At 48.5% G+C, this 13,275-nt stretch overlaps 1 protein-coding gene across 5 annotated transcripts in view; it reads right to left on the bottom strand.

Annotated features, from left to right (window-relative positions):
• The window catches only part of PATZ1 (POZ/BTB and AT hook containing zinc finger 1), a 47,309-nt gene extending 34,621 nt beyond the window's left edge, over positions 1-12,688 (bottom strand). For 2 of the 5 annotated variants that reach the window (XM_040349842.1, XM_040349860.1), the window contains exons 1-2: positions 12,480-12,688; positions 8,264-9,447 (exon numbers count right to left, since the gene is read on the bottom strand). In XM_040349842.1, the coding sequence (XP_040205776.1) occupies positions 8,264-9,435 (1,172 nt within the window). In that variant the 5' untranslated portion in view covers positions 9,436-9,447; positions 12,480-12,688. Of the gene's footprint in view, positions 1-8,263; positions 9,448-12,465 lie in introns of all 5 variants that reach the window. The other 3 variants (XM_040349851.1, XM_040349871.1, XM_040349882.1) reach the window with 3 other exon arrangements.
• Positions 12,689-13,275: the final 587 nt, after the last annotated feature.

Below are 13,275 nucleotides of genomic sequence, written 5' to 3'. Positions count from 1 at the left end.
TCCCAGCAAGATGGGCTGGGCTGGTAGGGGTAGAAGGGGGCCATATTTTGCCTGGAGTCGGGCTTGAACAAACAATACATACTGCTGAAGTACACTATGGCCCAATCAAAAATTATTTCAAGGGAATTTGGAAGAAGAACCGTTTAACGTTAATTAATCTAGAGGGGGTTACAAAATAATGTATAACTAGTCAGTACACATGGAGGAAGGCTGAGAATCTGCAGGCATCACTTGCACATCTTTTATAGAGAAATCTACAGCTATATTTATGGAATTTACCATATGAAAAACACTGAACAAGTCATGTTCATATACTGGCTGCTATCTGGGTGCCACCTGATGTCCCAAAGCACTACTGGAACAATGGTCTGTTAACAAATGAGACAAAAGTTTAACATTCTAGTAAACATACAGAGTTTTGACTAGAGAAACTAAAACATATGTTCAGGTAGTTCTTTCTACTGTCATTTAGAAATCTGTTGCTATGGTAGCGGTAATTAAGACTAAATCTGAGCCTGACCCCCGACAATTAGCCAGTGGATATCTGTGGTAAACGAGATCAATGAGATGAAACGCCTGGCAGATGCTACGGAGCATGAAGACCAACCGTTCTATACAATTATTATTGGCACAATTTTTATTACTTGCAGGCAGTGGCGGCTGGTGCTCAATTTTCTTGGGGGGCGGCCTGCAGCCTCAACCCAGCCAGCCGCCCTCCCCCAGCCAGCCAACCAACCCTGGCGCTCAATCGATCGCCGCTTTCCCCCGTCACTCCATCGATCGTCACTACGCCCCACACTTACCCCATCTAGGTTGTGGCTTCCCCCCCTACGTCTCCTCCCGACTCCCTACCAATCAGGACTTAGGACTTATGGCCAATCGGGTCTCATGAGAAACAGGAAGACATTAGTGAATATTAATTTGCTAATGTCTCACAACTCTGTAGGCTCGGGGCGTAAAGCTCTGCACCCGTGCCCTCCCTTTTTTGGAGCCAATTAGAGCCTCAGGCTCTAATCATGTGCTTTAAGAAAAAACAAACAAACATTGAAATCAATGCGTCCGGCGACTTGCATGTAGATTAGGGACTGGGTGCATGGATTAAGGGGGTGGCCCCTGTGCCTTGTATAAGGCCTGATTCACACCTATGCATTTTCTTTTTAAAGTTGTTTTTATTAAAGTTTTTCACATAAAACAAAGGGGAAAAAAACACATACATAGCTCAAGTGCTTACAATACAGTCGCAGGAATGGCTAGCACAATACACACCTAGGCATTTTTAGTGTTCCATAGGAAACCATGTTAAATGGACTGTAGGGAAAATCTGCAAAATGCAAAAAGCACTAAAAATGCATAGGTGTGAATCCAGCCTCTCTGCCCACTCCTGTTCTCTGTCAATCAAAGGTGAAGCAGACCTGATGAGCAACTAGTCTCTCGGTTCCCCATCAGGCTTTGGCCACCCCATTACAAAACCCCCTGGCCATGTGCATGTCAATGTGACAGGTACGTGAGTAATTCCAACGCTCTAAATTCTGTAGAAATGGCCGTGCTTATAAGTGGGCGCTGAAGCGATCACCAGCTGGAACCGTGTCTAATCAGAGCAAAAGAATGTCACCAGCACACCAAGGATCTCTAGAACGAGTCCAAAGCTTTATTAAAGCGGTTGTAAACCTTAATTTTTCACTTTTACCTACAGGTAAGCCTATAACAAGGCTTACCTGTAGGTAAAAAGAATATCTCCTAAACCTGTACGGTTTAGGAGATATTCCCCTCGCAATGCGGGCGGCGCATGCGCAGGGGGGATCCACGGCGAAAGATCCGGCAGCCGCCGGACCTTGCCGATTTTAAATCTCCTGCGCGCGCGCACGTGCGGGAGTGACGTCATCGCCGCTCCAGCCAATCACAGCGATGGAGCCGCACCGCTCCAGCCGGACACAGTGCTGGAGCGGCGATACACGGAATACACGCCGGAGCAAGATGACATCTCGCTCGGCGTGAACCAGGTAAGTGTTGTTCACCTCGTTTTGAGGTAAATATTTCATAATTAGCTAGTATGCTGTGCATACTAGCTGATTATGCATTTTGCCCTGCAGGTAAAAAAAAAAAAAAAATTATATATGCGGTTTACAACCGCTTTAAGCGATCACATCGTTATAGCAAATTGACAAAAAAAAGGACCCCTTCATTAGGCATGTGAAATCAGGCATTCTCTTGCTCAGGTACATGAGTGAGGTACAAGCACCAAGACTTTTGGTGCCGTGCCCCAACAGACTTCTACATTATTTACATCCGTACGCATGGGCCCTTTCGTATTCCTGCAGTATAGGTATGGAAAAATAAAAATGTTAGGTTGTTTGTCAAAGACTACAAGATGTGATTGTGTTAAGGATCAAACCACATTTATTAGGAAATCTAGAAAATCCATATGTTCACTATTTTTTTCCCACCACTGCATATGGAAAGTGATAGAAAGCAGTCTGTAAGCAGCACATGTATTTGTAGTTTATAACAGGAAGTATATTATAGCACTTCTTTACTGTACATATAACTCGATATAAAAGCCTGTTAAAGAAAAAGTGTTCCTTGCAGTCTAAGGCCTGATTCACACCTATGCATTTTTAGTGCTTTTTGCATTTTGCAGATTTGCACTGCAGTCCATTTAACATGGTTTCCTATGGAACACGTTCTGTAGAGCAAATCTGCAAAAAGCACTAAAAATGCATAGGTGTGAAGCGGATCTTATACAGCTCAGTACATGTACAGTCTGATCTATTTATCCCTCATGAGATCTGTGAGAGTTAGCCTATTTCCCAGCTGCTGTAGCCTCATACACCCACACATGTTCAATGATGGCTGCAGCCCCTTCCCTTCCACAACAACCTCCTCCAGCTTTCGCTGTCCCCTTCCCTTTGCAGGGGGGGGGGGGGGGGGGAAACTGAACATTTCCCTGGTGGGGGTGGAGAATCTGGCCATGTAGTACCCCTCCCCATATTGTTCTGTCCAATTACTAACTAGAATCCTCACTAGAGGAGGGGGCGATGGTGTGTGTGTGTGCAGGGGGGGGGGGATCTTGATGCAGACATTGTGAGATGGCGTCCCATGAGTATAGAAAAAGAGGGGGTGTGGAAGCTGACAGTAGCTCTATGTAAACAGCCATGCTGGTGACATACTTTAGAAATAAATGTCATAAAAAGTAGGATCACAAGATGAAGAACTGACACCTGCACAGTGTAGAAAACAATGATTGATCTAAAACAATGTAATGTTAGAAAAATGTTTTTAGGGTGAACCTCCGCTTTAAGTGCACGGTAATGTAAAAGCCAATTAAACACTGCATGCAATCAAACTCCTTTTTTTTGTGCCTAAAGAAATTTATTTTAAACACCTAATGCACTCTGATGATGCATGGTATCTGCTGCCTCCTAGTCAGCGTAAATATTGAGTTGGGTATGTAATAACATTTTACATTAAAAGTTTGTGTCTGGGAAAGGATTAGAACTCCTGTCAGGTTTTTACCCCTCTCTCTCTTAGAGAGATTACCCTGCAGTTAAGCCCCTTTCACATAGGTCAGGGATCCTCAAACTACGGCCCTCCAGTTGTTCTGGAACTACAATTCCCATCATGCCTAGTCATGTCTGTGAGTTTTACAATGCCTCATGGGACTTGTAGTTCCGCAACAGCTGGAGGGCCGTAGTTTGAAGATCCCTGACATAGGTGCTCAGGCAGACTGATTTTGACCTGTGATTACACAGATCAAAAACGTATCTCTATGGGTGGCCAGGTGTGGATGTGCACCACCCACCTACTGTATACCCACCCACATTGGGGTCCATTCAGTTTAGTCCGACCTAGCAGAGAAGCTGGCCAGATGTGGGTGGACATGAGCAGATGTACGTCCGCTTACGTCCAACCACCCATATTACATGGGTACACTTTTTCTCTTTCATCACAAAATTGAAGGAAATTCAGAACAGGCATGCATGTCACTTATTGCCATCCACTTCCTTTCCTTTTTTCCATTTGCACTTCCTTTCCGACTCAGCAAGGGATCAGTTAAGGAGACATAATGCGAGGCACCGGTGTGAAAGCTGGCCATAGATGGATTGAAAATTTGGCAGCCTCAGCATCTACTGGCCAAATTTAAATCTATCTATGGCCATTCCCATTCATGAGAAGGAATCCTCCCCACTGTGTTATTGTATTCTGACAGCGACACTCCCCCACCACCAGAACACACTGATCAGTGTTGCAGCCGATTGGCTGCAGCGCTGATCAAAGCTAAATTGTGCAACAAGCTGGTTCATGAGTTTACCGTTAGATTGACTTCTCATGAACTGGAACGGCCAAAAATGGATTAATATTCGGCAGCAGGGACCGGACAAATTTGAATTCATCTATGGCCGCTCCCATTCATAAGAAGTCAATATAACGATCGACTTCTCATGAACCAAGCTTATTGAAAAATGTAGCTTGAATCAGAGCTGCAACACTGCTCAGTGTATTTTGATGGCAGGGGAGATCTTCCTGTATATAATGAGAGAGCATGGAGGAATCTCACATCCACCTTAAAGAGGAGTTCCACCTAAAAATGGAACTTCCTCTTAACCCACTCCTCGCCCCCTTACATGCCACATTTGGCATGTAATTTTTTTTGGGGGGGGGAGTGGGGGCTTCAGGAGAAGGGGACTTCCTGTCCCACTTCCTCCTTCCGCCGAGGGGCTGGAAAGGCGATTAGCTTAATCTCCTTTTCACAGCCCCTTCCTGTAGGCGAGCGCCTGTCCAATCGGACGGCACCACGCCGCTCGCGCATCCGCACTGCCGCTCGCGCATGCGCAGTGGGTGCCCAGCCGTGAAGCCGAAAGCTGTCACTGCCGGGTGCCCACACTGAGAATGAAGACGCCGGCCGTCGAGGGGGGGCGAGGAGTGGAGCCCTGGCCGGCGCGTTGCTGGAGCCGTGGAGCAGGTAAGTGTCAGTTTATTAAAAGCCAGCAGCTACACTTTTTGTAGCTGCTGACTTTTAATAAACTTAAAAAAAAGGTGGAAAACCCCTTTAAATGTGTGGGTGGGGGTATAGGTTTAGTTTAGTTTTTTTTTAAAGAACGGGACGCGACTTGTCAGGCGCCTGAGTCGCCTGACGAGTCGCCCCAGTGTGAAGCGGCTCTTACTGTCACAGTGATTTTTACCAAACAGGAAGTGAAAGTAAATCTAAAACAGCAACACAGACAGGAATAACATGTTTTTCTAAGTAGAGAGCCAGGAAAGTTTGGAACCCCTGCCAACTTTTTATTGTTGTGTGTACCTGTTGCTTAGCTTCCAATAATATTCCTGTCTAGTAAAGTGGGAAGTAAACCAACATATCTCTATTAGAGCCCCCAACAGCAGTAAAAACCTGCCAGGATGCTAATCCTTCCACACTTTAAATATACCTACAAAGACATACAGGAGCTTGCTTTATTGCCATTTAAACGCATATACACTTAAATTACACGGAACAGAGGATATTTTGTATTTCAGACCTGGTTTATTACCTGGTCAAAGTAGAAAGTAATTTGTAGTAGTGAGAAAATATATATAGCACTGAGGGGGGAGAACAGGGGTGAAGAGTACTGGGGGGGGGGGAACAGGGGTGGAGAGGACTGGGGGGGGGGGGGGGCAGAACAGGGGTGGAGAGCACTGGGGGTGGCAGAACAGGGGTGGAGTGCACTGAGGGGGGAGAACAGGGGTGGAGAGCACTGAGGGGGGAGAACAGGGGTGGAGAGCACTGGGGGGGGGGCATAACAGGGGTGGAGAGCACTGGGGGGAGAACAGGGGTGGAGGGCACTGGGGGGGGGGAAACAGGGGTGGAGAGTACTGGGGGGGGGGGCAGCGGTGGAGAGCACTGGAGGGGGGGACAGCGGTGGAGAGCACTGGGGGGGGGAGAACAGGGGTGGAGAGTAATGGGGGGGGGGAACAGCGGTGGAGAGCACTGGGATGGTGGCTGAAGGATGGGGAGGGCTGGAGAGCAGGGGGGGGGCAGAAAGAACAGGGGTGGTGAGAACTGTGGGGGGGAGCTGGAGAGTGTGGTGGGGGAGGAGAACACTGGGGGGGGGGAGTTCAAGCATAACTGGATAGGAGGAGAAGCAGGGTGGCTGCATATAGAGGAAATTAGCTTTCTATATTCCTCCATATAGCCGCGGAATGCTTGATTCTCCTCCTCTTCCTCCTGCAAGCATTCAGCGGCTGCATGGAAGAATATAGAAAGATAATTCCTCTGTATGCAGCGCCCTGCCGAATCCGATCCTCCTATTGGGCACATAGGGCGGACTGTGCGGCGGGCATGAGCTCCTGTGTATCATCAATGAGCTGGCTGGCTGCTGGGTCTGTGTTTGTAGGTGACACTGTGGCACGGTCCCGCCCCCCTAGACCGGCTCATGTGATAGTAGATAGAATCAGCGTTCAGCCTATCACACAAGCCGGTCTAGGGGGGCGGGACCGTGCCACAGTGTCACCTACAAACAGTGTCACAGCGTCAACGCCGAACACAGACCCAGGCAGCCAGCTCCGTGATGATACACAGGAGCAGGAGCGAGGGGACAGGGAGCACTGCAGCACCGCAGCTGAAACCGGCCGCAGGACAGGCAGCCTACCGGGCGATCTCCCGATCTCCCGGTAGGCCAGTCCGGCCCTAGGTACAGCCACTGGTCGATGGACATTTTTCCAACATGACCATTCAACAATTAACAGTTATCACTGAAGGTGAAAGAAAATCTCAAATTTTGAGTGGTCATCAGATCAGGGATAGAGGAATAATGGGCCAGATTCACAGCGGAGATACGGCGGAGTATCTCAGATACTCCGTCGTATCTCTCAGGCCCCATACTCACGAGCAAACATGTCTGCTGAAACTGGCCCGCAGGCCAGTTTCAGCAGACATGTTTGCTCGTGTGTGGGCGCGAGCGGGCCGAATTCCAGCAAACATTTGCCCGCCGGGCCTTTTCCCAGCAGACAAATATTCCTGGACTTGTTTTAAAACAGCCCGCTGGAATTCAGCCCGCTCGGACATGTACGGTCGTCAGTACAGACCTACCGTACATGTCCAGCCGCCCGCCGTGCCTCGCATGCGTCGAATGACTTCGACGCATGCGTGGAAGCATTTTAAAGGCGGGCCGCCCACGTCGCCGCGTCATTGTCGCGGCGACACCGCGTCATCGACGCGGCGACACCGCGGACACGCCCCGCGTATTGTTTACGCGCGGACTTCTGTACGATGGTGTGTACAACCATCGTACAGAAGCCCTCTGGCAGACATGTATGGTGAAAACGGTCCGACGGACCGCTTTCACCATACATGTTTGTCCGTGTGTACCCGGCCTCAGAGTATCTATGCGACTGATTCATAGAACCAGTTACGCATAGATATCCCTAAGATCCGACAGGTGTAATTGTTTTACACTGTCGGATCTTAGGATGCAGTACCGCGGCCGCCGCTGGGGGGAGTTTGCGTCGTAAACCACCGTCGGGTATGCAAATTAGGAGTTACGGCGATCCACGACGGTTTTTCGCGTTCGCTACGTCGCCGCTAGTCTAGTTTCCCGTCGCAAAGTTAGTCGTCGTTTTGGGTGCCTTAACTTTACACAGCAAACGTATTGCTGTATAAAGTATGGCCGTCATTCCCGCGTCGAAATTTAAAATTTCACGTCATTTGCATAAGACGTCCGGGAATACGGAAGTACGCTACGCACGTCGCCAATCGAAAAAATGACGTCAGTTCGCGCAAAGCACGGCGGGAATTTCGAAACGGAGCATGCGCAGTAGGTCCGGCGCGGGAGCGCGCCTAATTTAAATGGTACCCGCCCCATTCGATTTGGACCGCCTTGCGCCGGACGTGTTTATGATACACCGCCGCAAGTTTCCAGGTAAGTGCTTTGTGGATCGGGCACTAAAACTGAAAACTTGCGGCGGTGTAACATAAACGGCTTACGTTACACGGGCGCAATTGTACCTGAATCTGGCCCAAAGTTTCCAATGGGGACAACTAGTTCTGGTAATTACCAGGAATTTATTTCACTTTGGAGATATTTCCTCTCATTCTCTGTTGTGGATATGGATAGAAAGTGAAGGGAAATCTCCCTAATGGGTCATAAATAGCAGAAGAGTCCCTGACGGGTTATAACCCTTTCTTACTATGCAAAATGAAAATGAAAGATTTCCTTTCAGTTCTGTTTTGATTGATACCAAGAAAACTTGCACAAACAGAAAGTATTTGTTCATATGTTCTCTTACTCACCTAGAAAATCCCTTTCCACAGCTTTGGCAAATATAGGGCTTTCCTACTGAACCGTCATGTGAGCGGACATGGTATGACATTCGGTCTTTTCTCTTAAACCTCAGTCCACATACAGGACAAGAATATGGTTTCTCTCCAGAGTGAGATAGCTTGTGCCTGTTCAGGTGGTACACATCCCGGAAGATCTTTCCACACAAATCACAAGCCACCTGTTTTCTTGCTCGATTCCTCTTTCGAGGGGTTGTTTGTTCGTCTTGTGATAACCCATTCTCTCCTATTCGTGGTGTTTGAAGGTCAGCGTATCCCAACTGTAGACTTGTGACTCCATGCTGTGCTTCATGCTGGCGGAGTCGCAAAGGATCTGTGAAGACTTTATCACAGAGCCCACAAGGAAGTACTGCTCCATCACGTAAGCCACCAACGGCACCAAAAAGGACAGAGTCTAATACACTTGGCTTTCTTGGCCTTCCACGGCCACGTTTACTTCCAAGTCCATGCATTCCCATCTGGTATTGCGAGGGTAAAATTTGAGATGATCCTCCAAGTGATATAAGAGAAGCCTGACTTGGCACAGCTTGTCCTGGCCGTACAGAGTCCTCCTCCTCATCACCTATTGACCCTGCAATGCCTGACCCGCTCATCACAGAACCATTTGTCATGTCCAATGGAAAGCCAAGATCAGAAGCCCCTGATCGAAAAAGCATGAGTTCTGGCCTTGTAGGAGGCACCAAAATCTGTACATTAGATTGCTTGATCACCTCCTGGCATATGTCAATCACTGAGCGCATCAGCAAGAACTTAGCGGCTGTCATTAGCTCTGGGAAACTTTCCAGTCTAATAATGATGCGAGCTGTGTAGGCAAAGTCTAAAATGTCCCCGAAAACCTTGGAGCTGATGGTGTGCATCTCAAGCTCACGTGGAGTTGGACCTTCTGCTTCTCCAAGCACTGACTCAAAATACTGACTGCAGGCAGCCAAAACCGCACGATGGGCTGGAAAGCTGTCTTCGCCAACCCGGAGAACCACATCGCAGAAGCGGCCTCCACTCTTGCGTTGCTGGTTGAGTTGATGGAGAACATCTGAGCTGTGCTGGCTCACTTGATAGGTGTAGTACGATGGTCCACATGCCTCCGCCAAACGCTCCATGCTGGTGGGATGACGACTCTGGGTCATGCAATGTTAGACCTACAGAAGGCAGCAGACACCAACATCACATCAACAAGTTTGCATATAAGCATTTATATTGTAAGTGTACCTGGTCATACACCTTCATATGTTCAAATGAAAATTGTGAAAAATTGTTAATCAGAGCATTCACTATGGTCTTCGCAAAATTCATATGACAACCCTGAGTTTGTTTTTCATGGCAATGTTTTGAATGCTATGTTCGTGTTTGGGAAGCACAAGCGCGTTACAATAAGTACGATTTTTCCTTAAAGCGGGAGTTCACCCGAAAAAAAAATTTTAACAGTAGATTGGGCCTAATTACAGGAAGCAGAATCGGGTGTTTTGATTAAAATCAATGCAGTACTTACCTTTTTTGAGATAGATGTTCTCCCGCCGCTTCCGGGTATGGTCTTCGGGACTGGGCGTTCCTATTTGATTGACAGCCTTCCGACGGTCACATACAGCGCGTCACGAGTTGCCGAACGTCGGTGCGGCGCTATACGGCGCCTGCGCACCGACATTTGGCTACTTTTGGAAACTGGTGATGCGCTGTATGCGACGGTCGGAAGGCTGTCAATCAAATAGGAACGCCCAGTCCCGCAGCCCATACCCGGAAGCGGCGGGAGAACATCTATCTCAAAAAAGGTAAGTACTGCATTGATTTGAATCAAAACACCCGATTCTGCTTCCCGTAATTAGGCCCAATCTACTGTTAAAAATAGATTTTTTGGGTGAACCTCCACTTTAATGAAAAACCACATTCAGAATAAGGGCTCTGACAAACCTGCACGGATCTCTGAAGATCCGAGGTGGATAGCCTTTCAGAGAGCAGTGCAGGTGCAGCCGATAGGCATTCAGGGGATGGTACTGATTCCAACTCCAGATTCTTTTTTTTAAGAACCAAGCAGGGTTTGGTAGTAAAGCGCAACCAGAGCGCAACCAAAGGCCTAATGTCTGGCTTATGGTTGCCGTACAGCCCTATTCTCTTGAATAAGTCGGGTTCAGTGGCAGTACTGCAGAACAGGGTCATTTTTGCCACAGCATGTGTACAACCCCATCTGGCTGCCTTTGCTCAAGCACATATTCTTACCGACCCAAACTGCAAAGTTAAACTAAGCACTAGAATTGTATTACTTTGAGAAAGATAGTGCATCCTTCTCCTTTGAATTTTCTTGTCCCTATGGCAAAAAAAACAAAGGCCAACTTGGCCCAACAAATATTATGAGATCTAACAAGCGTTCCGAATGTTTTATTTTTTTTAAACTAATCCCTATTGGTGTATGCTTTTACAGTGGTGTGTCTACCGCTATAGCAAGAATTGTGGGACTCTAGGGGGGTCAGCTCTGGACCGGGAGGGTCCATATTTGTCCTGTAGCTGGCTACCCATATTGTAGCCATTTTAGTGGGGTTATGGGGTCTGGGGGCACAGGGGGGTCTGCTTGAGACCAGGAGGGTCCCTGTTTGTCCTGTTGCTGGCTGCTCATATTGTAGTAATTCTAGTGGAGCTATGGGACCTGGGGGAAAAGGGGGGTCCAGTCTGTACCAGAATGGTCCTTGTTTGTGCTGTTGCTAGCTGCCCATATTGTAGTAATTATTTGGGGGGGGCCCTGTTTGACCTATCACTAGCTGCTCATATTTTAGTCATTTTAATGGGACTATGGGGCCTGGGGGCACAGGGGGGTCCCAGTTTGTCCTGTCGCTGGCTGCCCATATTGTAATCATTATAGTGGAACTAAGGGGCCTGGAAGCACAGGGGGGTTCACTTGGGACCAGGAGGGTCCCTGTTTGTCCTGTCTCTAGCTGCCCATGTTATAGTCATTTTAGTGGGGCTATGGAGCCTAGGTGCACAGGAGGGTCCCTGTTTGTCTTGTCATTGGTTGGCCATTTTGTAGTAATTTTAGTGGGGATATGTGGCCAGGGGGGTCTCTGTTTGTCTTGTTGTTGGTTGGCCATAATGTAGTGATTTTAGTGTGGATATGGGACTTAGGGACAGGGGGTCGGGGCAGGACCAGGATGGTCCCAGTTTGTCCTGTCGCTAGCTGCCCATGTTATAGTAATTCTAGTGGGGATATTGGGCCTGATGGAATAGGAGGGTCCCTGTTTGTCTTGTCACTGGTTGGCCATATTGTAGTAATTTTAGTCGGGATATGGGCCCTGGGGGAACAGGAGGGTCCCTGTTTGTGTTGTCACTGGTTGGCCATATTGTAGTAATTTTAGTGGGGATATGGGCCCTGGGGGAACAGGAGGGTCCTTGTTTGTGTTGTCATTGGTTGGCCATATTGTAGTAGTTTTAGTGGGGATATGGGCCCTGGGGGAACAGGAGGGTCCCTGTTTGTGTTGTCATTGGTTGGCCATATTGTAGTAATTTTAATGGGGATATTGAGCCCGGGGGAAAGGAGGGTCCCCGTTTGTCTTGTCATTGGTTGGCCATATTTTAGTAATTTTAGTGGGGATATGGGGCCAGGGGGGACAGGAGGGTCCTTGTTTGTGTTGTCATTGGTTGGCCATATTGTAGTAATTTTAGCAGGGATATGGGGCCAGTCGGACCCTGTTTGTCTTGTCATTGGTTGGCCATATTGTAGTCATTTTACGGTAGGTACATTAGCTATATACAGAACAATGTGAGATCTGCCTCGTGATTTCAAACTTCCCGAACTACATATGTATAAATATAAATAAATTGTGTCCCCCCATACTAGGAACAATGCGAGAAGCATGAACCTAGGTATTTTCTGTAAGCTCTATGTAAATATATATATCCCTGTTTCCCAGGCTGAGTGGAGTTGTAGATAGGATTGGAGTTGAGTTGCAATGAGGTGGAGGTGGTGGTGACCCCTCATACACAGAGTCACACACACACACAGAGAGCAGCCTTATGGTAATATGTGTGTTTAGGAATGAATGTGAGGGGAGGGGAGCCCAGAGGATGATGGGAGGGTCCAGTACGGCCGCAGCATAAAAGGCCGACAGCAGTGCTGGATGGGGGAATAACAAGGGGGATCCCTACTGCACATTAGGGGTTCAGGGTGATGTCACCTGGATGCGCGTACCCGCCTAGCTCCTCCCCTCCGCCTCTCGCGGGTGCGCGCTCTTCCGGAGTCCCGGTGGTGCGGGCGGGCTGCCGGTGCTGTGTTCGTCCTCTGCTCAGCCTTTCCACCCCCCGAAAATAAAAACCCCCACCGGACTCCGAGACCCCCCCCACTCCAGAATGTGGGGCCGCTCTGACCGGATTCTCCGCAGCCTCTTTGTGTCTGATGCCCCCCCGGGCTGAGAATCTGTGTCCGCCCCCCGGTCCCCCCTCCCTGTGAGCACTCCCCCCGCCCCTGTAAGTAGACTGGGAGACCCCGCACATGCCGACCCCCCCTCCATACACTCCCCCCCTCCCGGAATAATATGCATACACAGCTAATCAGCAGCTACAATCTCCTGTCATATACACCCCCCCCCATTATTTCCTGTGCCGGGGTCACCCCCTTCCACCCCTACAGTATACACTGTACAGTGCTATGTACCCGGAGATTACAGCTACACATCACTGCAAGTGGAACATTGGAATGGGGGGTGGCAGCACAAGGACACTATATACAGGGGACCTGGTACATAGAGTATATACAGGGGACCTGGTACATAGAGTATATACAGGGGACCTGCTACATAGAGTATATACAGGGGACCTGGTACATAGAGTATATACAGGGGACATGGTACATAGAGTATATACAGGGGACATGGTACATACAGGGGACATGGTACATAGAGTATATACAGGGGACCTGGTACATAGAGTATATACAGGGGACCTGGTACATAGAGTATATACAGGGGACCTGCTACATAGAGTATATA

Source organism: Rana temporaria, chromosome 1, assembly GCF_905171775.1.
Source record: "Rana temporaria chromosome 1, aRanTem1.1, whole genome shotgun sequence".
Taxonomy (NCBI): Eukaryota; Metazoa; Chordata; class Amphibia; order Anura; family Ranidae; genus Rana; species Rana temporaria.
This window is presented reverse-complemented; position numbering and strand designations above follow the sequence as displayed.